At 37.1% G+C, this 25,942-nt stretch overlaps 1 protein-coding gene across 16 annotated transcripts in view; it reads left to right on the top strand.

Moving 5' to 3' along the window:
- The window catches only part of AOPEP (aminopeptidase O (putative)), a 215,879-nt gene that overhangs the window by 92,032 nt on the left and 97,905 nt on the right, over positions 1-25,942 (top strand). For all 16 annotated transcript variants that reach the window (XR_014896808.1, XR_014896819.1, XR_014896818.1 and 13 more), the window contains 2 exons: positions 4,555-4,598; positions 12,843-12,903. Coding sequence is in view for 13 of the 16 variants with exons in the window: in XM_085312924.1 (XP_085169050.1) it covers positions 4,555-4,598; positions 12,843-12,903 (105 nt within the window). In the remaining 3 variants the exon portion in view is untranslated. The remainder of the gene's footprint in view (positions 1-4,554; positions 4,599-12,842; positions 12,904-25,942) is intronic.

Here is a 25,942-nt window from a genome sequence, read left to right as displayed (position 1 = left end):
GCAAACAGACAAGGGAGCACTCCCAAAGCATGTGGATTTTATTTGTGCCTGCTGAATCACAGCTCCAGTTTTTGTTTGATTTAGTGGAATATATTTTAAGTAATCATAGTCRAATGTGTCTTCCGTATGATTTTCTGCTGGATAATATTAAAATGAAGTCCAAAGAATAATTGAGGGTTCTATCTAGTACCATTGGTATAAAACAAGTATAAAGTATAGTTCCTCATCTTTTTCTAATGTGTGTGTTTGTGTTCTTCTATGTTTATACATATAAAATAGAAGGAATCTGTATTGTTTCAAATTTTTAGGCAGTATTGCTAACAGACAGTAAGAATCTGTGTATTTTCTGAAGAAATTAAAGCAATTCAGTTGAGTCTGAGATAACATAAACGCCAGAGGCAAATTGTTCGGAGGAGGCATGTTCCAACTGGATGCTTTCACTTCCCTGCCTGAAATCTAGTTTGAACGTTCCTATCAATAAGGCAAGGAGGAATGCAAACACTTTTTCAGTAAATTAAGTGATCAACATACTTCCTCAAACTTACCCATTCCAAGCATGGGCTTACCTGCTCCTAAGGTGTTTTGATATGCAGGAAGTGATAGACGTTATCTATAAAGACTTACAGCTCTGACAGAARTCCTCTTACGAGTATAGATGGGGAAAGTTAGGACTTAATCCCATAGGTATTCATCCTGTACCTAAGAGGACAAATATACTGCCTTTAGCTGGAGTGGTTCGGTCTTGTGTGTTAGCTTAGACTTATAATGAAAGTTGCTTTGTGCAAAACCACTGGATTCTGAATTTGGGCATCTTGGACAGAGATACAGAATGGTAACCTCAGTCAGAGAAATGCGGTGTTGGAAATGACGTCCAGGTGCTGCTATCACCTTAAAAGTCCGCAGGAAAGCTTGCCAGAAGATGCTTGCCAGATTTTCTAGTGTGCTATGTTTTCCTGGTTGCCATGACTGTTGGTTATTTTGCTGTAGGGAATTGCCAGTAATCTCAGTGCAGTTCATTGGCAAGGGATAAAGGAGCAAAAAAATCATCTTTTAGAAGGAGCTGGTCAGTGGCTCTGTAGCCCAGGACTTAAGCTTTTGGTTCTGTCTGGCTACAGATTGCTGCCTGATAACAGAACATAAAGCTGGGGAGTCTAAATGTGCTCACTCTGATAGGAAGTTGTAGCCTTTGGAGGGGAATTTTGGGCTTGCTACTAAAACCTCACAAGGAAGATTTCAAYGTGTTGCTGATTTTGTTAAATAAAAGGCAGGAAGATGAATGGGGAGGGAATTCAAAATAATCATGGTCCTAGGAAGGGTGCTTATTTGCCGTATGCATATTTTCCCCCCTAAAAGGGATGAGGTAACATGCACTATTTAGTTAAGTCATTTGCAAATTTCATAATTGTTGGGGTAGTTTAACTTTGAGTCTGTAATTTCTGTAAGAAATTGGATATAAATGCATTTGGAGTTCATTTGTTGCCAACTGAATGTCCTTTCAGATATATTGCTTCTAGTCATGAAATCTCCATTTCGTCTGTGTACCCTCCATTCATRTTGCAGTTAGAGAAATTTAAGTGAAATTATGTATTGGTCATGGAGTACTTGAAATATGTTGATTTCAGTTTTTCCACAAACAAGAGTCTATTATCTGCCCTTTAATATTCCGTGTTCCCTATTTAATATCAACATATATGAACAGAGAAAGGTATCTATGTGATTCCCCCCAACAGTTTTAGAATAGAAACATCCTAGTGGTTGTTAGTATACAAAAACTGACATATCATATAGTGTCTTCAGCAACAGAATGAAAGATCTTCTCAACCCAGATTTGCCTGCTTCCTGCTTCAAGTAGCCTCCATTCCCAATTCCTCAAGGTTACTTCTCTCAACTTACTTTTCAGTCATTAGGTCCYTGCTGTTCTTTGACTCAGACATGCCACACTCATTAGCAGCGCAAAGAAACTTTCTCCTTGATCTGAATTCACAGTCTGTTTCCAGATTTGATCTGGTCAGCAGCAGCCCAGAGTTGCAGTTGTGAGGAGAATTGCTGGCTTCAGTCTGGAACATGGTGAGAGTAGACAAGAGTCTTCAGGGAATTTAGTTATGACAGTCTCACAAATCCTTTGTGAACATGTGCAAACTCATTTTTCAAAGCCTTTTTCAGTTTGGCCAAATGTGAATAAAATTCCACAAACAGCAGAGTAACAGTTTCTGTATATAGGGAAATGTTGTTTTTTAGCCTCTGGGTTTCCAGTCCAGAAAAAACAACAAAAGTAGGGATGATGAGTTTATTTAWCAATATTAAAAAACTTGGTTTGTTAATAATGTAGCACTGTAGTAGCATATGATCACTAACTTATATTTTCTTTCTGGCTTCATTGAACTAGTTGCAACAGAGACAAAGAATATATATACACACACATATATGTATGTTTACCTATAGATATTTTATATATGCACGTATGTGTGTGTGTATGTATAATACATATATACATGTATATACGTATATACATGCACACACATGTATATACATACATACATATATATGCTTTTTTCTTTCTTTTTTTAATGATCTGATTCAGGCCATATCATGAGCCTTGTTTCAAAATGTATGGTCATTAGAACCTCTTAAAGAAAATGCCATTAAAATTTATAAACATCACATTATCCCCTAACTTTGCTCTTGGGCACTTCTGAACCATTTTATCTGAGAAAGAAGAAAAAATAGCCTGAGGATAAAATTTCAGTCCAGATGGTTAAAATTTGGCAAAGTTATATGCAACTGAAAACTCCAACCCATAATTGGATGTGTCAGGCAGACTTGATAATAGGCAAATGTTAAAAGACATGCCAATATGAGGTAAGTGATAATTTAGTATTCTATTCTGTTTTGGGGTGTTAAAATTGAAGCAGTTAAGACCAAAAAAGATTAATCCTAATTTTAAGAAAGTGAGTAGAATGATTTTTATTGCTTTATTCTTAAGTTATTTGGAAAAATGGAGACAGCCTTATTCATSAAGCAGATGTTTAATTTCACAGTACAATATACAGAATGTAAAATACCTCTAGTATCAGAGGTGTCATCAAGTGGACCATAGGGTAGATTATAAAACATTGCAGTCTGATCAGGGATTCTGGTTGGATTAATATATACAAAGTTCTGTATAAAATAGTGTCAGGGATAAACACTTCAATATTGCTTTTCAGATGCCTCATTCTTGAAATAACTCTAATGATAATCTCTTTTCCATTTTTTCATATTCATTATTTCCATGGAAGTTAGTCTGTGCCTCCAGCACAGCTTCCACAAGTGGAAGGAGTCAGTAATTCTCTTCTGACGTACAGAATAACAGTATGGTACTGCAAGTAATAGTATGAAGTATTACTATTATATAAACTGTGATGAGATTTTGCAGTACATCATGGTGTCAGAAATACTCTGTAGTTGGGCAGAACCATTCCTATGCAGCTAGCATAGTTAATGATAGCAATGTAGCCACAGCAGCGCTGAGCTCAGCACTGTGTAATTCACCTTTCTTCATAAGCAGATTTTGCAGCCATTGCGATGTAGCCTGGACCTGCATTATTATCTAAAGGAGAAAGATCTACAGTGTTACCAATAGTTTGAGTTTGAGGAGTCAATTCTGATTACAACTGCTTGCAATTAGAAATCAGCCTTGCACTCATACATTGCTGTGAGAAACATCATTAGGCTATGAAACTTGTTTCCGCAAAGTATTAGTGAAGTTGATGCATTGCTTTATAAAACAGCATATAAATGGAGAGTTCATATTAAWAATTTCTCTTTCTAGGCAGTTACTGAGTGGAACAAAGCAAGTAATGAATCATTTTAGAGTTGGGTCTTGCACAGCATGGGGTGCCTTTGAGTAATGTCAAGTGTAACTTATAAAGAGGGCATATCATACAGTTACACGTGAGGATGATGGTAATACTATTTCACTGGCCTAGCACTTTCCCTCTAAATCCACAAAAAAATTTCTAGCTACTAGGTCTTTGAAGAGGTTTATACCATGTTGGTATGGCTGGCAGCAGCAGCATGAATTTTGTCAGGGAATGAGGAGCAAGTGTTGTCCTTAGATCAGGTATGCACTAAAAGGAAAAAAGCTTRTGGTCATGCAATTAACGACAGCAGGATAACAGAAGCATATTGGAGAGAATATAAAGGACAACCTTAATTCTAGTGTTTCATAGCTTTTGAGTATGTGAATCTGCAGCTCTTAACAATGCTATTTAATGTAGTTTGTGTGTGTRTATTGTAGATTAAATAAAAATGGGAATGTAGGATTGTGTTAAAATAGCAGGCTTTTCAAGCCCATTTTCTTTCAATGGTGACACTTTTCGCTTGAGTGGGTTGGAAAACTGACAAACATAATGTGTGTTGCATAAATAATTGAGCGGTATAACACTATAGCAGATACATAAACTTTCTAACCATTCTGCAATCTGCAATACTTAAAAATCCAGTGCTGGATCTGTAGACACAGAGATATTGTTTGATAAACATACTAACTGTAGTGCTTTGTTCATTTTTCAGGATTTTCTTTACATGCTCTTGGAAGACATCCCTGAACAAAAAGAGTAAGTGAGAAGCAGGCTTGAAAAGCTAAAGAAGAAAGTAGAAATCAGATCTAAATATCAGTTGTGCTAGCCAGAAATAACAGTTGAAATGCTCATTTAGTGTTGTTCTGAGTATTGTTTTTAAATGTATGTGTATCTGCGTATCTGTGTATCTCACTTTTTCTCTGAATTCACACATGTGAAGCTTGCTGTGATGCTGCTATCCTGTGCTGCCTGCCAGCAGCTCCTTTAACTTGCATGTTAATAGGGCAGCAGTGAGGTCCTATGTTTGCTATGTGATCTGAAGTGCCAGGCCCAGCTGCTCAGCTTCATCAGTGATCCTCCTGCCAGCTGCCGCTGGCACATGGCACCCCGGAGCAGGGAGGCCAGACTGCTGCCCGGCATCTGGGAAAGCACAGAAGATGCTTTCTCACAGGCAGGAGCCCCTTACTGGCCCCTTCCTGTCGCATAGTTTGTCAGATGGGGGAAAGATGGAAATCCCTAATGGAAATTGAGTGTTAAGTGCCTCACATGCTCTTCAAAATCCTCCTGCGTGTGACTGGCTGAAGATGACGCAGCTAGTCTGGAACAGAGCTTTAAATCCACTGCTACTTATTCATTGGCTTGCTCTGGGCTACTACAGACTACAAATACAGGTTCTCTTGGTAGTGGAGCTTGGCAGATAATATCTTCAAATAGTTCATTCACTTGAAAATGCAGTTTGGGGGAGCAGGAGTCCAGAACTCTTCATAAATTTGGGTGAATAGTTTTTGCTGAAGAAAAGGGAAGAGGAAATTCATAAAAGTCAAATATATTGAGTTTTTTAGTGAAACACTTTTATTGTTCATTTCAAAATTCTTTCATTTGATTTTTTTCCTTTCAAAGTTACGTTTCTATTTAAAGGCATTGAAATGTCATAGGGAGGAAAAAAAGATTATAAAAGACTACAAATATTTTCTTTTCTTGAAAGAACTTCTTTCATTTTCAGTTGTTTCAGGAAAAAAGATTCTTTCTAAATAGTCCTTTCAAACAGCAAATAAGAAAATCATTTACTTGTAGCAGTTGCCCTGTGAAGATGGAAGAGGTAATATCCTCTTTTTTCCTCACCATATTTGCATAACCCGTGACTAGCAACATTAGTTGAGCAAAGGAAATAAAGGATGTATTCTCTGCCACCTGTTTGCTACACAAACGCACACACGCGTGTGCGCGCATGCACACACATGCACACAAACACACACAAAAGCAAAGTTTGTCATCTTAACAGTTTAAGAGATTTCTGCATACGTTGAGGTAACTGAATTCATGCCTCCCACCAAAATGTGTGCATAGGGACTGTAAAATATGGGTAATTTGTAGTTGGTGGACTTTTTAGGTTTTACTCTGCTTACACTCCACAGTGATAAAAATAGAATTTTTAGCCATGGTTTAGTAATCAGATGTAGTGGGCATAATAGTAACACTATCTCCCAGGAGATAGAAGAGCAAGACAGAAGAGATATTTTAAATATACTACTGTTTCTTCAAGGTATAGATTTTCTTTAGAATGATGGCTGCAAAACTTGCGGCAAGGAAAGAGTGGCAGGGAGGCTAGTTATCATTGAGATAATGTGTTTTGTGGCATCATGAGTTTAGTTTGGGTGGTGTTACTTTTTTCAACAGTATATCTTGGGGTGCTACTTCATTTACATTATGTGATACAGGTTTCCAGTGCAAAAATGATCGGGAAAAAGAAATGGAATATATGAGGAAGTGAGTTATTTATTGACATGAGTATATGTAGATTTATTAATTCCTTTATTAATCCTTTCTTCATTTGTTTCTCCAAACCTAAACTAGTACAAAGCTGTATTTGAATAAGGCATCTGGTTTTCAGCCTAGGAACATGCCACAATATTTAAACCTTTAGTGAGACCACTGCAAAGGAAGTATGGCTCCATTTGGTTTGCATCAAATGTATGGACAAAATTTCAGATCTATGGTAATTTATATTACAACCAGACATATAGCATATCTGAACTTACCCACTGCCAAAATTACCTTGGGTGAGGATATCAACAGGAATGTTAAGAGTAATAGAACTTCTGGACATACTTTTGGACAGACTTTTATTTTTTCTCTGCTACAAAGATGCTTTTTGACTCTTCAGTGCACTGTTTTTAATATTTGTGTGTTATTTGTATAATATTAAGAAAAGGTCATTACTTGAAAAATATAAGCAATCCAACATCCTAATGTTTGTAGTAGACTGGCCTGAATAATAATAAAAAAAACCCAGTAGTATGGAATCAAACCAAATTCTATTCTCATCTACGGTAATAGAGACAAGCTAGTATAGCTAAAGAGTAGAATTTGGGTCATGGAGGGTTTTTGCAGTGAGAACAGGATTGACTTTGGCAGAAAGCAATCATACAACAGTGTGGAAATCATCCCTAATCATTACCTTGGAGTGAAGCTACATGAATTTTCTGCTGTTGGATACAGCAGGCGATATCTTAAAGATTTTCATTCTTCCAAGACTTAAGGCCTTTGGTTTCTAATTACTGGAGATTTTTTTAAGACATACCCAGTGACGAGGAGTTCAAAGATACAGGCATAACCTCATAAGTAGCAGACACTGATTTTTGCTGGCTTTTGTACCCAGAGGAGGAGGATTATATGCTGAGTTTATGGGATTACTTTACTTCCTGCTCTGACTTAATGTCAATGGTAACTTAGCTATACAACTCCATTCTCCAAGACAGGATCCTTCTGTTTCTGGACTGTGGCTGAATAACTGCATGGGACAGGCCTAGCACCCCCTTTTTGTCCTTTAGAATCTCCTAATTTGCACTTAAGACAGATTTCATCTGTTTATGAAAGGCTAATGGCAAGAAAGACAAACAAATGTCTACGTTGTTAATCATGCTCCTCTGTTTTTAAAGCCTTCCTACTGTAAAATGCACTGGCTACAGCCCTGCATTCTTGTGGCCATTCTGTAAGAAATCTGCCCTACTTCCCACCTGTGACTGAGGCATCTTATTTCCTAATTTGAGAATTGATTACAGTTTATCTAAAAACTAAACCAAACAACAACAAAAACTCTTCTGTCTGTATATCATAGTGCACTAAATTTGATCAAAGCTCCCAGTGGTTCTGTTCCCCCCAAGGCTTACAGTTCTTGCTGTAAATTGATCCTTTCCACATCTGCCCAGCATGTGAGCCATGCAAAGACTCAGTGTTTTTAAGGCCCTGTAACAGAGCGTGAGTTTCACCATCCTCAGATAAATCAGAGTTGCAGCTGCTTGCGCTCTTTATGACTGCAAATCTTTTTGAGCAGTTCAGTTCTGCTCTTTGGGTTCTTCTGTTGGTATTTTTTATTTAACTTGATTCAATAAAATAAATAAGAGGACTAATAAAGCTATGGTTTAAATAATATAAGATAGACAAAGGAAGGCTTGTGTTATGGCTCTGACATTTGTACTGTAAATAACTTGGGCTTACTAAATACGTTCCTTGGATGTCTTTAAAAATTGCCAAATGCTAAATAATCTTAAAATAATGCTGTAATTTCAATCTACTCAGCTGCACAGGTATATGTGTCTTTTCCTTTCATACTTCCTTTCTTAGTTACTCACGTGGAATGCTACTTGTCACAAAGGTAATGATTTTCAGAGACAAACAGCTGGTAGGCATCCAGCTCCCAAAGTAAATCATTGTGAAAGATTTTTTCCATTTTTTTTTGATCAATTTTTTTGTCTTGTAAGCCAAAACATATATGCTGGATAAAATTAAAAAAGACATCAATGGTGAATTAAAAAAAGAAGAAAAGAAAAAGAAATCTGTAGGAAGCTATGGGCAGTTGATAGAATGACTAATCTCATGAGTCTTAGATTTGGTCCTAACTGCACCTTATTATTAAGCTGGGATGGCACACTTCAAAAAATGATTGGTGTCAATTTATATACCAGATGAAGAAAATATTGTCAATGAAGTATTTTCAATTGGATATGGCAGATGTGCATCAAGCTTCTAGAATGCGTTGGAGCCCAATGCAATGAAAGCCTGCTATATAGAGATCTTTTATAATACTAGATTTGAAATTATCATTAATATTAGTATGATACAGAACTTGCTTTCAGAGGTCTTGAATATAGCCCTGTGCAGAATATATGCATGTTAGGAGATCATTCTTAGGCTGACCAGCTTGTAGTCTAAACAAATAGACAAGGAAGGAGATAATAGATGTACTAGCATTCTGATTTTACAGCAGGGAAACTGTGGTACAATTAAACAGTTTCCCAATATTGCAATGACTCTGTTATAGTGCCGATCAATTGAACCCAGATTACCATGACCCCATACAATACCCTAACCAAAGCCAGTCAGGAAATCAAATGCACATTAGATTTAAGTCGTTACAGGTGCTTAAATGCAACATAAGCAGGCAGTAAGTACCCTTTCTGAACATGGATGCTTTGCTGAACTGCAGCCTCTATATCAGGCTCTGTGTCCTTTCTCTAGGACATTTGTTTTACAACATCAGTCTGTTCGTGATCCAATCTTTGGGCTTGATCCAAAGCCCAACAAGTCAATRGAAACCTTAAAGGACTTCACAGTTCTTCAATGAAGACCCTCAGTCATGTTCAGATTAGGTTTCTGCAACAGTCTGCATATTACTAATATATTTGGGAAAAAATAGTGAATGCCCGAAGCAGGGTAAAAAGAGTTGCTGTTTTGGATAGGTACTAAGAAGAATGTCCCAAGTTAAAAAAGTGTAAAAGAAAGAAAGTACAAACAAAGCGAACTATGTAGTCATAAGACAAGGGTTTAGCTGAAGCTAAGAGCACTGTAGACAGAGATGGCAGCCTTGCAGTCTTTGCCCTTGAGAAAAGTGTCAAAGTTTCAGGAGAGTTTCAACAACTTAGGGATGGTGTTTTTGCCTAGATTAGTGTGCTGTCAGAGCACACTACCCCTTTAGTATTATAAGCTCATTTCAAAGGCAATGTTTTGAAATGAGTTGGTGCTGCCTCTAAAAGCCACAGAAGGTAGATCAACTAAAGGCACTATAAAGCAAGTGTAGTTTTATTATTTTTCATAACTTTTTCTGAGAAAATCTTGCCTTTTAGGTTTAGCTTAGATTCTGAAAAAAAACGTGGAAAAACTGGTGTTACGAAGCTGTGTTTCTCATCCCTAGGTAAAAACAAATTAAATACATGAATAAGGATATTTTCCATAGATGCTAGCTCTGGTTCAGGTTTTGACTCATRCAATAACAAATAAGAAACTGATTGTTGCTTTGTTGTTGCCTGAGACAGACAATAGATCAGGAGGTAAACAATCTAGCTTTGGCTATATAAAATTCGGGAGTCTAGTTTAAGCTAGTCTTGTATATGCCCTCTGTTGTAACAGAACAGAAATAAAATCTCAAGAAAAAATGTTATGTTATCCCAGTATAAGTGAATTGGYTGGCTTTTTGGAGATGCTTCTCTTTCTCTCTGCTATCTGTGGAAGGGCTTCAGCTAGCTGACTTAGACTAGACACCAATTTGTAAAAGAGTGTAGTAAGGTAAAGGTAATTATRCTAAAGGACCCAGCACTCAAATGCTCGAAATTTAACAAACTTGCACAAATAAAAAAAGTATTACTAAAAGCTAACCAATTCTACATGTAAATAATTCACTGGAATGTAGAACAATACTCTGTTATAAACATGATGTTGATGTTTGGTTATTTGTAGAAAAGGAATTTGCTTAGTGATCACATGTGAAAAATGGTAGTTTCCAGAAAATTTGGAATCCTGGCTGTGTAGAAAGTCTTCTGCTTGCTGCTGTGATTATTTGAACCACAGGATTTGAGGGACGTTTTTTCCCTGTGGCAGTCTAGTGTCTCCTGATGTTAGAGATACTTTGACATACAGATTTAGTGAATGGGAAGAATCATTTGTCTCTGTGGGAATTGTTCTCCCTCCTGGGATTCTTTAAGGCACCTCTGCCTGGCTGATGTGTCATCTCTTACTTGCGAAGATACTGTTGAAGAAACTTTAGGGCCTAAGTTGCATGAACTATCAAAAGATTTTAACAGTAATGAATACACTAGTGCTGCTTCTGCATAGTTTCCTTGGCCTGCAGCATCATATATGACTGATCAAAAATTGAATAAAATTACTAAAAGAATAGGCAGTGAAAGCATGTATAAATGGCTTTTTTGTCATGGCATCTGAATCTTTTTTTTTTTTTTTAATCTGTAACTTCTGACAGTTTTCAGTATGACGCCATATCCTAYGTGTACAAGACTATCTAAGCTGAATGACGTAGCTAGACCTTGCAAGGAAAGACTTTTTTGTGTCTAAATGAGTTGATGACTGATTTCTGGCATTGGGCCAAAATTCCTGTGTATTTTGGATGAGCTTATTAAGACTAGATTGCATAGTTTTTGCAGACAGCGTTCAACAGTTACTCCATCAGTAGCCATCTGATTTTCTATTTTGATCAGATTCTCCCACTCCTAATTCGCAGTGCAGAGTTTTATTCGTTTGGGTAGACTCACTCATTTTAATGAGATTTMTTTCAGAATGCTGCTGAGTGCAAGTAGGGATGGCAGATCTCACAATACAAGGGTACATTTGTTTTGTTTTCTGTGTTAAAAAAGGGAGTGGAGGATGCAACTGTTAATTTGGCTCAAAGGTTCTGATGTCATACTGGGAAGAAATTGAGAGTAAATTTTTCCATCTTGAATGCAACAAGCATAAAAAAATCTAACCCAGGATATAATCTATGTCTAGAAAGATACCACTGTTATATATATGGACATCAATAATTTTAAATCTCTGGCCATTCTAAAAGAAACTAGACAAATTTAAAAAATTCATTACAATCAGTAAACACACRGAAAACTTTATCTAGGACTGTGTTCTGGGGTCACCCACTAACTTGCTTGACAGCTTTTGAGTCTCTGAGCCTTAGTTTTCCCATTTGCATGTCAGGAATAACAATGATTGATCTGTCTCCCATGGGCACAGTGAAAATCAGTATTTATAGGTGTTTTAAAATTGTTCAGTAAAAATGACTGATGGATTCATTACAAATCCTTCTTAGTCACTGATACACTTCAGAAATAAATCTTTAGAGTCAGAATTTAGCACACAGCTTTGTTAGGATTTTAAAAAATGTTGTGTCATATAATTCAAAAAGAAAAATCCGAATAAAGGTTGTGTTGAGTTGTTTGCTTCCCCCTCCAGAATTTCAGAACAACTGTTATTTTCACAAGTAATTTTTTGGTCATATGTCAATGCTGCACACGTGAAGTTAGCTGCAAATACTAGTACTAAGGAATCTCAYCAAAGCATTGCCACACTCTTGAAATAAATATTCTATGCAGCAGAATAAATTACATTCATTCGAGGCTTACTCAAGTATTGTTTATCAGTATTGACAGTGTAATAAAGAAATGAAGATAAAAGAATAAGGGGATGTTTCTCTGGGAAATTGGGTCCCGTGCAAGTTGAGAAGCCTCTTCAATGTCAGTCAAAGTTGAAGCAAATTCAGAAAAAGTTGCTTACAATAGAAAATGGGAAATACAATTTCTGAATTTGCAAATACCTATGCATATGCTTATTTCAATCTCATTCAGCTTGATCTTGACAAACTATTTCCTTTCTTAGCAGCTGGGGCTCCAGACTGTTCTCTGAATTCACTATTAATGTTACCAGGAAAGAAGGAAAGTGCAAAAAAAGCTGAAACTGAAATATAGTAGATATTTGGTAACTTTTGAGGATTAAGGTCCAGTAGAGCCTTTTAAAATCCATAAATCTAAAGTAGATAATGTTTTATTTCACTTTCTTTGGTATTTTGTCTTTGCATTGGTTCCTTAATATCAATACACTTGCACTGGTTCCTTAATAAATTTCTGGTTTTGAATGTCTCTGGCTAAATTTACTTCCTCTGTCAATTTTTTTTTACTTAAGGGAAACAGAAGTCCACTCAGAAGTAGCACACCTGCTCATATTTTAAGCATTTCATAAATGCATTTAGCATCTTGCACTTTGTCAGCTCTCATAAGCACTAAATTTATCTTTTGAGTTTTAAACACACAAAAACTAATCTGTATTTAATTTGCTTGTGTTACCTCTGATYGTATTATTCTTTTAAAAAAATCAAGGTAGTACTACTGCAGTACAAACTACTATTTGAATTCAGGGTTTTGCTCAGCTTTTACAGGGTTTATTTTAATATAAAATAAATTATTTTGTGTTCGTTAAAACCCATTTTATTTTATTTTTTTAAAGGTCTGGCTTAACTATTGAAAGTATCTTCCAGAACTGGCTTGACACTTCCGGAATACCAAAGGTAAACATGAAATATCTGTTCTCTGGTTTTTCTAGAGACTTGCATTTCACATTACATTACATGTTATTTAATCATTAAGTTATAACATACACTGTTTTAGATGAATTAATTTTGATGATGACTGCTTTCCATGTCTTTATACAGTGTTCATATAGGGTTAATTTTTATCAGTTGTAGATTTTTGCTTCTACTGTCATTTCAAAGAATTTGCTGAAGGGCAGATCTTACAAATCTTATTTTATTGCTTAAGATTCTAGTCACTGGATGTAGGCTATGTAATATAGGGGTGGACTCTAATAAATGTAAGGAGCGTTGTTCACAGATGTCAGTATGTGAGTTACTGACAGCCATACTGATAGCAATAACTTCACTAAATATTATTTTTCCTTTAGTATATTGTGAATATTGTGACTTGCTCATGAATCTSCTTTCTGGATAATGGATAATTCATTGGTGTTCCGCCTCTGTTGTAGTTGAGACTGAGCATTATTTTCTGTTTTTAAATGTTTTAAATTCTATGAACTTAAATGCTTAATTTTCTGTGCTATGCAAAGACTGATTATTGGTTTGGCCCAAGATGGGGATCAGCTGAAGAAAGATCTTCCTGGATAAAATTTTCTAAAAACAGCTTTTTACAAAGTCTGTTTTTATTATAAACTTGGAGCTCAATGTATAACTGATTTTCCCAAGTTCACATCAGTTGCTTGGGATTTATCTTACCTAGCACATCGCATTTGTTTCCACTTTCTGTTAGCAGTATTTTAAAAACTCTTAAGAGGCTATAGCTTCTAGTTTCTGGAGCAAAAATTAAAGTGCACATATGCAACAGGATTGGGGCTGTGTGGAGTCTGCACATTTGCAGATGAAATTGTCAAAATAGCTGGAGAGGTCAAAATGATAAGGAGTGGTCACTGAACCTGAGCCATAGCCAAGCACTGTTCTTGAGCTCTGCCACTGGCCACTTAAAGAAGGTGTATGTGTCCATTTTGCCCCTGTATCCTACAGGGGCTTCTTTTGGAAACTTTGTCCTGAGATCAAAATGTTCTAGGAATAATACTTGAAGAGGCTAGAAGATCACGTGGAGTTTGTTTTGTTTTGTTTTTCTGAAAATTTTCTAAAAGGAAAATTAATATTAATTAGAACAGGGAAAAAAAGTATGTATCATCATTTATCATAATGTTCCATCATTTCTTTAAGTAAGGCGTATCATTAAGCAAGRCAACAAGCAGGATTGCAGCCCTGGACTTCGGGAGGGTGGAGTTCGGGCTCTTCAGAGTCCTGATTGGTAGAGTCTCATGGGTTAAGGCCCTAGAAGGAAGGGGGTCCAGGAGAGCTGGCTAGTATTCAAGCATCACTTCCTCCAAGCTCAAGAGCGGTGCATCCCAAGGAGGAAGAAGTGCAGCAAAAGGGGCAGGAGACCTGCATGGGTGAGCAAGGAGCTCTTGGCMAAATTCAGACAGAAGAAGAAAAGACACAGAATGTGGAAGAGGGGACAGGAAACTTGGGAGAATTATAGGAATGCAGTCAGAGTGTGTAGAGATGCGTCGAGGAAGGCTAAGGCCCAGCTGGAATCGAGTCTGGCAAGGGATGTTAMGGACAACAGGAAGGGCTCCTTCAAATATATCGGCAGCAAGAGGAGGACTAGGGAAAATGTGGGCCCACTTCTGAATGGGGCGGGGGCCCTGATGACAAGGGATATGGAGAAGGCAGAATTACTGAATGCTTCAGTCTTCTGCTAAGGGCAGCCCTCAAGAATCCCAGAGCCTGGAGACAAGGGAGAAAGTCTAGAGAAAGGAAGACTTTGCTTTAGTTGAGGAGGATAGGATTAGAGACCTTCTGGGCAGGCTAGACATCCATAAATTCATGGGCCCGGATGGGATGCACCCACGGGTACCGAGGGAGCTGGCGGATGTTGTTGYCAGGCCACTCTCCATCATCTTTGAAAAGTCCTGGAGAGCTGGAGAGGTGCCTGAGGACTGGAAGAAAGCCAATGTCACTCCAGTCTTCAAAAAGGGCAAGGAGGAGGACCCAGGCAACTCCAGGCCAGTCAGCCTCACCTCCATCCCTGGRAAGGTGATGAAACAGCTCATCATGGATGTMATTTCTGAACACATGGAGGAAAAGAAGGCAATGAGGAGTAGTCAGCATGGATTCACCAAGGCGAAATCCTGCTTAACCAACCTGATWGCCTTCTCTGATGGCCTGACTGGCTGGGTAGATGAGGGGAGAGCAGCGGATGCTGTGTACCTTGACTTCAGCAAGGCTTCTGACACTGTCTCTTCCTCCTAGAGAAGCTCTGGAAGTGCAGGTTAGATGAATGGACAGTGAKGTGGATTGAGAACTGGCTGAAAGGCAGAGCTCCRAGGGTCGTCATCAGTGGCGCGGAGTCTAGTTGGARGCCTGTGGCTAGTGGTGTCCSCCAGGGCTCAGTACTGAGTCCCATCCCCTTCAACGTTTTCATCAGTGACCTGGATGAGGGGACGGAGTGCCTCCTCAGTGAGTTTGCTGATGATTCCAAGCTGGGAGGAGTGGCTRACACACCAKAGGGCTGTGCTGCCATTCAGAGAGACCTGGRCAGRCTGGAGAGCTGGGCRGAGAGGAAYCCTTTGAGGTTCAACAAGGGCAASTRCAGAGTCCTGCACCTGGGGAGGGGAATAACTCCATGTACCAGTACAAGCTGGGGGCTGACCTTCTGGAGAGCAGGTCTGCAGAGAAGGACCTGGGAGTGCTGGTGGATGACAAGTTGACCATGAGTCAGCAATGTGCCCTTGTGGCCAGGAAGGCCAATGGTATCCTGGGGTGAATCAGGAAGACTGTTGCCAGCAGGTGGAGGGAGGTGATCCTGCCCCTCTACTCAGCCCTGGGGWGGCCTCATCTCGAGTCCTGTGTCCAGTTGTGGGCTCTGCAGTCCAATGGAGAYATGGAGCTACTGGAGAGAGTCCAGCGTAGGGCTACAAGGATGATCAGAGGGCTGGAGCACCTGCCCTATGAGCATCTGCTGGGCCTGTTTAGCCTGGGGAAGAGAAGACTGAGGGGGGGATCTTATCAATGTGTACCTGAAGGGAGGGTGTCAAGGCGACAGGGACAAACTCTCTTCAGTTGTCCCGTGTGACAGGACAAGAGGCAATGGGCAGAAACTRAAGCACAGGCAGTTCCACCTGAATGTGAGGGGGAATTTCTTCACTGTGAGAGTGATGGAGCAGTGGAACAGGTTGCCCAGAGAGGTTGTGGAGTCTCCTTCACTGGAGATCTTCAAGGCCTGCCTGGAGGCAACCCTGTCTAACATGCTGTAGGTGACCCTGCTGAGCAGGGGGGTTAGACTAGATGATCTCCAGAGGTCCCTTCCAACCTTACTGATTYTATGATTCTTGAAGAAAGGCATTCATTTTTAATATTATGTCATGATCAAGGATAATTTTTAATATTATATGTTGATCAAGCTTTTTTTCCTGACAGAAAATTCCATATATTGTAAAACAGCTGCTCTGAGTAGAGGTGAGAAACTAATGTTAGTTGTAAGATGCTGAACTGTCACTTGAAAAGCAAATGATCTTCTGGCATCTTACTGACAGCTCTCTCTTTGTTGATGTGGATGTGTTATGTAGAGTAAAAAGCTGAAAATAGTTTTGATTAATATGAATACTGAATTCTAACTCTCTGTTTACACGAGTATGTACCTTAAACTGTCCAGCATAACTAGCAAGTTATCCCCTACGAGTATMTATGTATCTATTGGGTGTACAAGCAAAACAAGCAGTAAAAATATTTCTACATCCAGCATGCTTGTAAATCACTGTAAATTTTCTTTAAAGACCAAAAAKATTTCCCTGAGAGTTTGGCTGTTCTGTAAAAATAGTGTCAACTGGAATGGTACTGATTTATAATTCTACTTCCTATGAGAATCAGCATGCTGACGTCTTCCTTCTGTCTCTCTCCTYCATCAATAACCTTTTTGATGATATACCCTTGTTGCCTTCAGCACTTCTCATGCTCTTGCGGGAACTGTTCTGCACGGAGTTGTCATTCAGTGAATAGGAAACCTTATTCACTTAGTGCTTGACTAAATCATTGTGGTGGGGGAGGGAGGAAGCCCTTATTCCTGAAATCAAGACTGTAGAGGTTCTTGGTAACTCTCAAGGCATTAGTTTCTTGTATAATCTAAATATGGCTGTATTTACTGACTGTAGATCTATAGTCTAAATCTTCTAATGTGCTGTACAGGAACTGATACAGATACCCACTTAGTGTTTAGATTGTTTTTTTTCAGCTAGCTGTTACCTTGGCTAATAGGATGGATCAGGGCTGACAAAGGCATATAAACCACTTGGTTACATTTTATGAACTACCTGCATCATAACTGGCAGCCCAGGAATACCACAAAATTAATTTATCCTCTTTCACATGAATTGGGAGATGAATAGACTAGGATGGGAGTGGAGGAAGGCTCCTTTGGATTAGGTGAGAGGACTGAGCTAGGCAGGTGGTGTGAACTCTATATGGGATGGAGTTGACAGTTGCAGTTGACTCCCTTTCTTAAGTAGTGGAGCAGCTGAGAAGCAGTGGTGAATCTCAGTTTCCAGGGTGTCCCAAACACAGAGCAACAGCAACCTTTGCCCTACCCTCGACTTGGCAACTTTTTGCTCGTTGGCCTTATTTTGCCAACAGCAGTATAGAACCTTGTAGCATGGGAGTTACAGATGCTCTTAATCCTACAGTGTGTGCTCTTAGGGGGTTTGATATCTTTCAGGACAAAATGTATTTATTTGTTAGTGTTTCAGGAGGTATTTACAAGAGAGAATTTAATTAAGAACACTCACATTTTTAAAACATAAATTTACAAATAGTATCTAAGTCTCATTGTATTTGGAGATGAAACTTTCTTACTGAAGAGAGTATCCAGTGTAGTGGGATAGGGAAATACATATCGAGCTGTCCATTTTGAAAATCAGGTCAAGACATAGTTTCTTTATATCTCTACCATATGTGAGTGTTTGTTTTATAGTGGTTCTGGTTGTTACCATGGCATTTTTCATTTTTATGTTTTGGTGGTTTCTGCTCAGAAAATTCATGTGAGTCACTGAATATAGAGAAAATGCACTACTCCTAGCTTATTTACAGTATTATCTACAAAAGTGTTTTTAAGCATTTTCTTCTGTGGTTATATACATATCTATCAGCTGTAGACATCTGGTACTCTGTAAAATTTGATAACAAATGGTCAATGTAAAAAGAGAGTTGGTAGCCAACCCCACCAGTTCATTATCTTCATGCCAATGYCTAGCTTAAGACATTGGCTCGGTCCTTGTGCAAATGATGGATGAGGGTTACTACTTTTCACTCCGCCAGGCTGCTGAAGCAGCATTACTTAATATCTTAATTCCAAGGAGGAATTAGCATTTTGTACTCCTTACAGTCATCTGTCATGGTATCTGTGTAATGGAAGATCCTTTATCCCTACCAGTGGCCTGTTCCATTTCCTGTCCCAAATCTCCACACTGTGCAGGGAACCATAAAAATATATATATATTTTTATCTAGAAAACTTATTTGTTAATCTCTATTAGCATTAAACYCTTGGAAAGGGCATTTTCTCTTTTTCTAATCATTAGGCCAATTTCCAAGCTCACATATACCCAGTACCAATCAAAAGTATCTCCAGTAAAGTTAGCAGAGTCATACTGGTAAATAAACCAGAATTTGGCCTACTGCCTTGAAAATAAAATCGACTTGCCAAGGAACAGTTCCAAATTCTGCATTTTTAAAATTATTAAAGGTTAATCTTATAAAAGAGGGTGTGTTTTAATGACTGACCAATCCTTTCCTACACAGAGAATGCCACCCATGCCACAGCACATTGGTTTCTCTTCTGGTTTGCTCTGCAATAAGGTTTTCTCACACATAAAACAATAAGCAACATATGAGATAAAAAGCAAACATTTCTGAAATACAAGCTTTCAGAAGATTTTTTTTCCCTGGGAACACATTGTGGCAGTGTTAAATAAGATGAAGCATGTTGCATTGTTGAAAATGCAGTTTATCAAATCAAGTATCAGCAATCTTCAACATGTACTTAAGTCTTAGAGGTGACTCACCAGGGGATTATAGCAACCTTTCATCCTGTGTGAGGCTAGTAATAACTTAACACCACTAACTTTAGCCAATGAGTTAAGCTGGCAAGGAGTAGAGTCAGAAGAACAAAACAGCATTTAGAAACCTTAGGAAAACACCTAAGAAATCACTTAAATCCACTTTATCCCTGCCACTGATGAGTTGTTCTTTAATGCACAGTTTCTGTTGTATTTTCCAGTCTATGTGGTGGTTTGCCCTGATTTAATTAGAACTTTAGACTAAAAAAGTGTATGGTTTTTAGGAAGATTTTCTCTATTTTGTATAGGCTTTGCTTTGTTTAATATTGTCCAGTTACTAATACCTGAATTTCTTATTTTACCCTTCTTAATAATTAACCTTCTTAAATTATACTTTAAAATCTTTCCCTGTTTTCAATTCCATCTTAGATTGTTTAACTGAGCAATAAAAAAATACAAATTAGATAGTCTCTGAATCTCATAAATTCCCACCTGTACTTTTTGAACACATTTCAATTTCTCCACCTTTTCTTTTTCTCTAAGTATATGGTCAAGAGGATTCTTCCATTTGTGAATATTCATTTATTCACAGTATTTTTGATTTTGTTTGTACATTGGACTTGCTTATATATTGGCTCCTGGATTGTCTTACTTAAGGAAGAGAAGGACTGGATATGAAAAACTTGTAGCAAAACTTCACAAAACCATTAAAAATTGAGCAAAAATATTATTTGTAAAATATCCTGAAACAATGCAAATGATGCCTTTTAGTGGCTTTATAAATTTTAGGAGGATATTATAGCAGAAGCTCAAGGAGTTARTATAATTTCTGGTAAAGCAGTTTGTTACCTAGAAGGTTCCTGTGTTGTAAATTTTATAGATTTCTTGTTTCCTTTTACTGAGAAAATGACTGATGAAAGGACAGCTCTACAAGAGAATGCATCATAAGTTAACTGTTATAGTCAATTACTAAGAAACCAGCCAAATCCAGACATTTTAAAAGAATACTCTTGTTACAATTCTGAGTGACATTTATCAGTTATGTACCTAAGTTTTATAAATCGTATTAGAAAATCTTTCAGCAGAAAAATTACTCTTATTGGATCAGAGTGTAGTTTAAGGCTTTCACATAATTTAATATTTTTTTTGTCATTCCTACTCATGCCTTAGCTTGTAATATTTTCTGTCTGGATATATGTAGTCACATTGATGGATGGCAACACTGACTCAGTTAACAAGTTAAATCCTAATTATTTGTGCAAAAAAGAGTACATTTGTAGACACTGGCAATGAGAATGACCCTTTAAATAGGAAAATCTCATTCAAACTCAAATTTTGGGGAAAAAAATGGGAGTAGGATATGAAGACATACAATTTTTATCTCCTTCAGTGAAACTTAACAGTGGCTCTGTTAGATTTCATTTCAAACTTGGTATTAAATATTAGTTACAAAGACAATGAGGTGCTGCTTAAATGCTCAAGTTTACTACTTAGCTGACCTCAGGAAAAAATGTTTTTAATCTGAACATGGAAACTTGAGCGTACATTTTTGTATCATTGCAGAGAATATAACTGATTGATATTTGAATTCTATTGAGTTGATATTTGAGAAGTAATCTGAAGAAAGCTTAATTGCTTGTTTGAGAGAAGTATTTATTCTTGTATGTGGAAAGCATACGTTGAAAAATAGACACTTTTCCTCAAAAAAAATGGTTTTCTTTTGACACTGGCATGCTTGCAGACTGGAAGATTTGAAAGAGCCTTCAGAAGTTCTTAAAATTTTAAATTAGCGTAGATCAACAATATAAATTGATTAATGGAATCTCTAMTGATAATAAGCACAATAAGACAAGTCTTTATAAATATGAATCATTGATCCTCTTATTTCTTCAGAAATGAGCAATTGTACTATCAGCATTGCATTCCATTTTCTCAGAAGAGAAGATGGAATTTTAGAAAGTGTAAAAATTCTATGAAACAAACTGTATAGTACTGCAGGGTGCATAATGTCAGATGAATCATGAAGAGAAACAGGACAGATTGCACAAACAGGCGTTCTGTCTATTCTGTTAACTTTTTGAAAGACCTATTAGATAAAATCTATCCTTCTGAAAGTCTTTCTAGATAGAGAAACATGAGAGCTAAGACCAAAGCTAGAGACCTATATGTAGAATCCAGTGCAGGAAGTATTTTGTTTGTGATAATTTTTCAAATAAGTTGTCTGGTATGTCATTATTTTAATAAGCGTTACACTGATCTAAAGTCAATTCATATAAAATGGGCTTGTAATTGATTTGGTTGTTCCTACAGATTATAMTTAATATACTGTTAAATAAGGCCCAATATTTGTATTTTTTTGTTTGCTGAATAGCTCAAAAACTCAAGAAAATAGCTTACAAAAATGCTACATCATTAAATGTCAGTAAAGACCCAAACTTATTTCAGAACTCTTCAAGATTATTATCTAACAAACGAGGYATAACTTAGAAATTGCTATAGTTTTGGAGAGTTTGGGTTAAGTTTCTTCRACATTGCATGAGATTGCTGGGTTGAGGAGTAAAATATAGAGACATGACTCATGATTAGAATTGCATTGTTATGAATTATTCTGTGATTATGTTCTAAAATTGGAAAACATAATGCCTCAGGTTAGGCACATACATACTGCTTAATAACTGGATAGCTAGATTGAATGTAAGTGTTCCATTTTAAATGTTAMTTTTGAAAATATGGGCTATAACATTTCAATGCCTTTGTTTCTATAATTTCTGAAGTGAAATTTAAGATATTTTACAGTAGTTTAGGAGCCTTAATTTAGCCATTAATTGAGTAATGCAGGAAAAAATGCTTTTGAGATTCTCTACTGGGACTGTGAATCTGCACTAAGGCATATTTCAGTGGATTTAGTTTAATGACCTGCTAAAACATTGGCTTACCTCTTCAGTCAAAAGTCAGATTTTCACAAATATCTTTCTATTTCTCTTTAGGCTACCTTKCAGCATTATACGTGTATATATATGTATATGTATATATCGAATTCTGAATTACAATAATAGTAGTATAGTAAATCTGAACGAGTAATAGCTTGTTCCGAAAGCTGAAGTGCATCTGAAATAAATGTTCCATTTCTAAAGTAAATGCAGACTGGATTCCTCAGGTTTGTTCATTAGAATCTGTTTTAAGTTTAATAAATCTCTAGCAGTCCTTCTGGTTCCCTTTTCCTCTTAATTGCATTGCTGAACACAAAAGCTGTGTTATGTGCAGAATGACTGAGCTTATCCCTACTAGAAAGGAGTTATGTTTGGCATCTAAAGAACAATAAGGTTTTGCTGCCTGGCTGATCAGTGCTGGATCAAGTTCACATTCCCAAGCTCCCACTCTCCACCTACATATGCAGGGGGTGAAAACATAGCAAAGAGAGGGAGGACAAGTCTTTTTTCGCACAGAGATGTTGAACTGAGACTTGCCTAATATGGACACAGCTGGACTTGCACAGCAATAAACAATGATTTTAATCCATTCCTTGTAAAAACATCCGAAGAAAAGCACAGAAGTTAGCAACCAATTAATTTTGACCCTACCCATTGTTTTCTTTAGCCAATGGAAACAATTCATAGAGACTGAAATATTTTGAATAATACTTTGCAGGAAAAATTGCTTTTCTGTATTAATTAGGAAAGAGTAAATAGCCTTCCAAATGGCTGAAATGTCTCCAGTTCAGAACCCCTTATAGGTAATTTTAGTATATGTGAAAGGAATAAGATACCACCTTCTCAGTGGTCTAGAGTTTTTAAAGGAAACAAATATATTACTGTTTAATAGCCTGGAAAAATTCTCTGTTTTCCGGGCTTTTAGAGAGGCTTGCCTGTGATTGGAAAGAATGAATATATATGGGCAATTTCTTMTGCATATGTCTAAACAGAAATTATATATCTGAAGTCTGTGTAGCCCTAGGTAATGCTGACTTTCTCAATATAGTAATTCCTAGTGAAACTTACAAATCAATTTTGAATGATTCCTGATAGAGGTGAATTTTTGGCTTTTTCTGTGAGKGAGAAAACCAAGAAAATTGTGACTTGCTTTTTCATTCAGTGATCCAGTCAGAAACTCATAGTGATCTCAGAGGCTGAGAGCCTGCCATTGCATTTCCAGTTGGCTGAAGATGTGAGCTTTTTCTTTTGAAGACACTGTTTTGAACATGTTCTGCAAAAACACTGAACCACTTAAGTAGTTGGTATCTACTTCTAGATAGTAGATTGCAACAATATGTCATGTCATGGTCTTCATTCCATCTCCACCAGTTCCATARAAGTTGTTGTGACTAATATAAAGATCTTTCCTGGTTTATATTACCTACAGTCTTATCTACCCACTCTTGTCATTCAGTAGTGCTTCATAGTCAGACTAAAGGTATAGATGATGACCAGCTTCTGATTAATCACAGAGAAAATAAATGATTCTTCTAAAAGTTACTCCATAAGAAAGGGATATTTTTCCATGATACTATATATATTCTGTAGGCCCACAGTAAAACCTAAATGCCAAAATGAACATGTCTAGGGAAAGATAGGTTTGAAAGGTCTATTGACTGAAAAACCTATTGCTCAAAATAAAAATGAGCAGTAAAGGTCATGGTTCAGCTTACGGTTATTATTCTAAGCATATGGGCTAACGGGATTTCATGGCCAGAGGGCTAATTGACTTTTGCCTTGAATATGTTTCTTTACCAGAGCTGTTGGTAGGGCTTTTTATTGCTTTGAGAGATCAGTACGACTCGAAGATCAGTAGACTTCTGAAAGACACTTTTACATTTATATTTTAAGGTAGTTTTCAGGGAGAAATATAGACTGCTTCATTTTCTTGCAGGCTGTTTATAGTGGAAAAGGAAGGAAAACACTATTTGTCACATCAGTGCTGATTTTCAGGATTGTCCACTAGCTGTGTTTCAGCATGTTTGGGTTTTTGATTTTTTTTCCTGTAATTTCCAAAAAACAAAGGGCTTTCATAATCCTATGTAGTTTTGKCCAGCCAGCAACTACCCATTGCCTACTAAGATCTCACTGTTGGATGGAGCTAAAGAGAATTTTATAGAGGATTCTTTTTTATTAAAGATGCTTGAGCCCTAGTCCTTGTCCTCTGGATTCAAGATGTCTGGCTTCAAATTACTTTTACATTGAAAGAGAAAGAGYCAACCTGAAATCTCTGAAATCCAAGGTCACATTTTCATCTATGATTGTATTAACAATCACTTTCTCTTACAAATTGTCTTGCTTCTTCTAGAGGAAGATGCTGCAATTTACATTCTGGACTGTGCTGCTGAATGCACCCAGCACTTGGTATACTTCTCAAACAGAAGGGTGTAAATACAAAAAAGATAATCTACTTTTGCACCCATATRGGAACAGGAAACACACCCCCCAAAAATTGTTGCATATTCTAAAAGTATAATCACTGTCCTATGTGTAATATATAATGTGAATCATGTCTACTAAGGAACTTCATCCCTAGGTAGGATTGCAAATGTGGATATGAAGGATGTATTTGTAGCACCCCTTTGAAAAAATGTTGATGACACAGTATTTGAAAATCATGTGTTGGCGTGAATGTTTTTTTCAAAGAGGTCTTGAAAGAACATACTCTTAAGTTACTGTTTCAACAGGTTTTGTCTGCCGGAGGTAGAGCTATTTTTCAGGATAGGCAAGTTTCATCTGAAAATAATGTCTCTGTATAGGGTATGTTCGTGGAAGAATATTAGACACAGCATAGAGATCCCAAAAGAGAATTTTTACACCGCCACAGACTCTTGGTGGAATGAGAGCATTTGTATTTTTCTGTATCAATCTAAATGACCAAAACACAATTTCTAAAATACAGTTAATCTCAGGAACAACTTGATTTTTCATTTCAGTGAATAATGCTGTCTCCATGAAAACTACACCAATTCACTTGGGGGCATGTTCTGGGCTTGACTTCTTTTTCAGTAGTTTTCACCAACCACTGCTGTACTCTTTCTTGCAAGTACAGGTTGCAGTGTGAATGCACCAGCCATCATATTATTTTGAGTTGTAGCCCACTGCTTATTAGCTTCTCTACCAAATTTTGGTGATACTTGTGCTTTAAAACCCTTGAAATCCTTGCCCCATAGAATACAGGCTAATGTTTCACATTATTAATCATCTTGTGAGCTGCTGGATAAAGTACTTCTTGAATTTTAATTTTCTCAACCCTTTTACAAAATACTAGRAAACAAGTCCTTTCTACTGAAGCAGCTTTCAGATTGCACAGACTGCTGAGGACACCTCTTACTCTCAATTTCCAAATAAGTTAATTTTCTGACTTAAACTAGTGTTCTCAGGCTTTTTAAAAAATAAATCTTCTGTGTGGTAGAAAAACATTTATATAACTTACATTTTATCCTAATTCATTTAAAAAGCTTCTTTTTAGCTTTCTAAAAAATAAAAGAAATTTTATGGATTTCACAGAAGTGGTGATATCATCCTTTAAAAACAGTCAGTACAGCTTTATTTACATAAAGTGAAACTGAATGACAGTCCATATTTTTATTTGTGTATGTTATATGGGAAGGCATATGAAGGTGCAAAATCCCAATTTGTATACTAGTGGAGCCAGTTAGGTCCCCTAAGAAAAACACATGATACAACTCTAAAATCTGTAGAGGACTCTTTTGTGTTCTTTCTGGTTTCCACATAGATCTGAATAAAAGTAGGTGTGTATGCTGGGTATAAAACTCAGTAATTGAGAGCAAAATCAAATCTCTGGAGAGGAGAGGTTGGAAAATATGACTCGACTGAATTACTTTTGTGTTTTCTCTACTTTGCAGAAGTTCTCCCAAAATTCATTTACAGTAAATGTTTTTATTCCATTTTCTTTTCCATTTTTTTTATCTGTGCTTTCCAGTATCTGAGGACTATTGGCAAGTCAGCCAAAGAGGGC

The sequence above is a fragment of the Rhea americana genome, unplaced genomic scaffold, assembly GCF_003343005.1.
Source record: "Rhea americana isolate MKP2758 unplaced genomic scaffold, rheAme1 scaffold_11, whole genome shotgun sequence".
Lineage (NCBI taxonomy): Eukaryota > Metazoa > Chordata > Aves > Rheiformes > Rheidae > Rhea > Rhea americana.
This window is presented reverse-complemented; position numbering and strand designations above follow the sequence as displayed.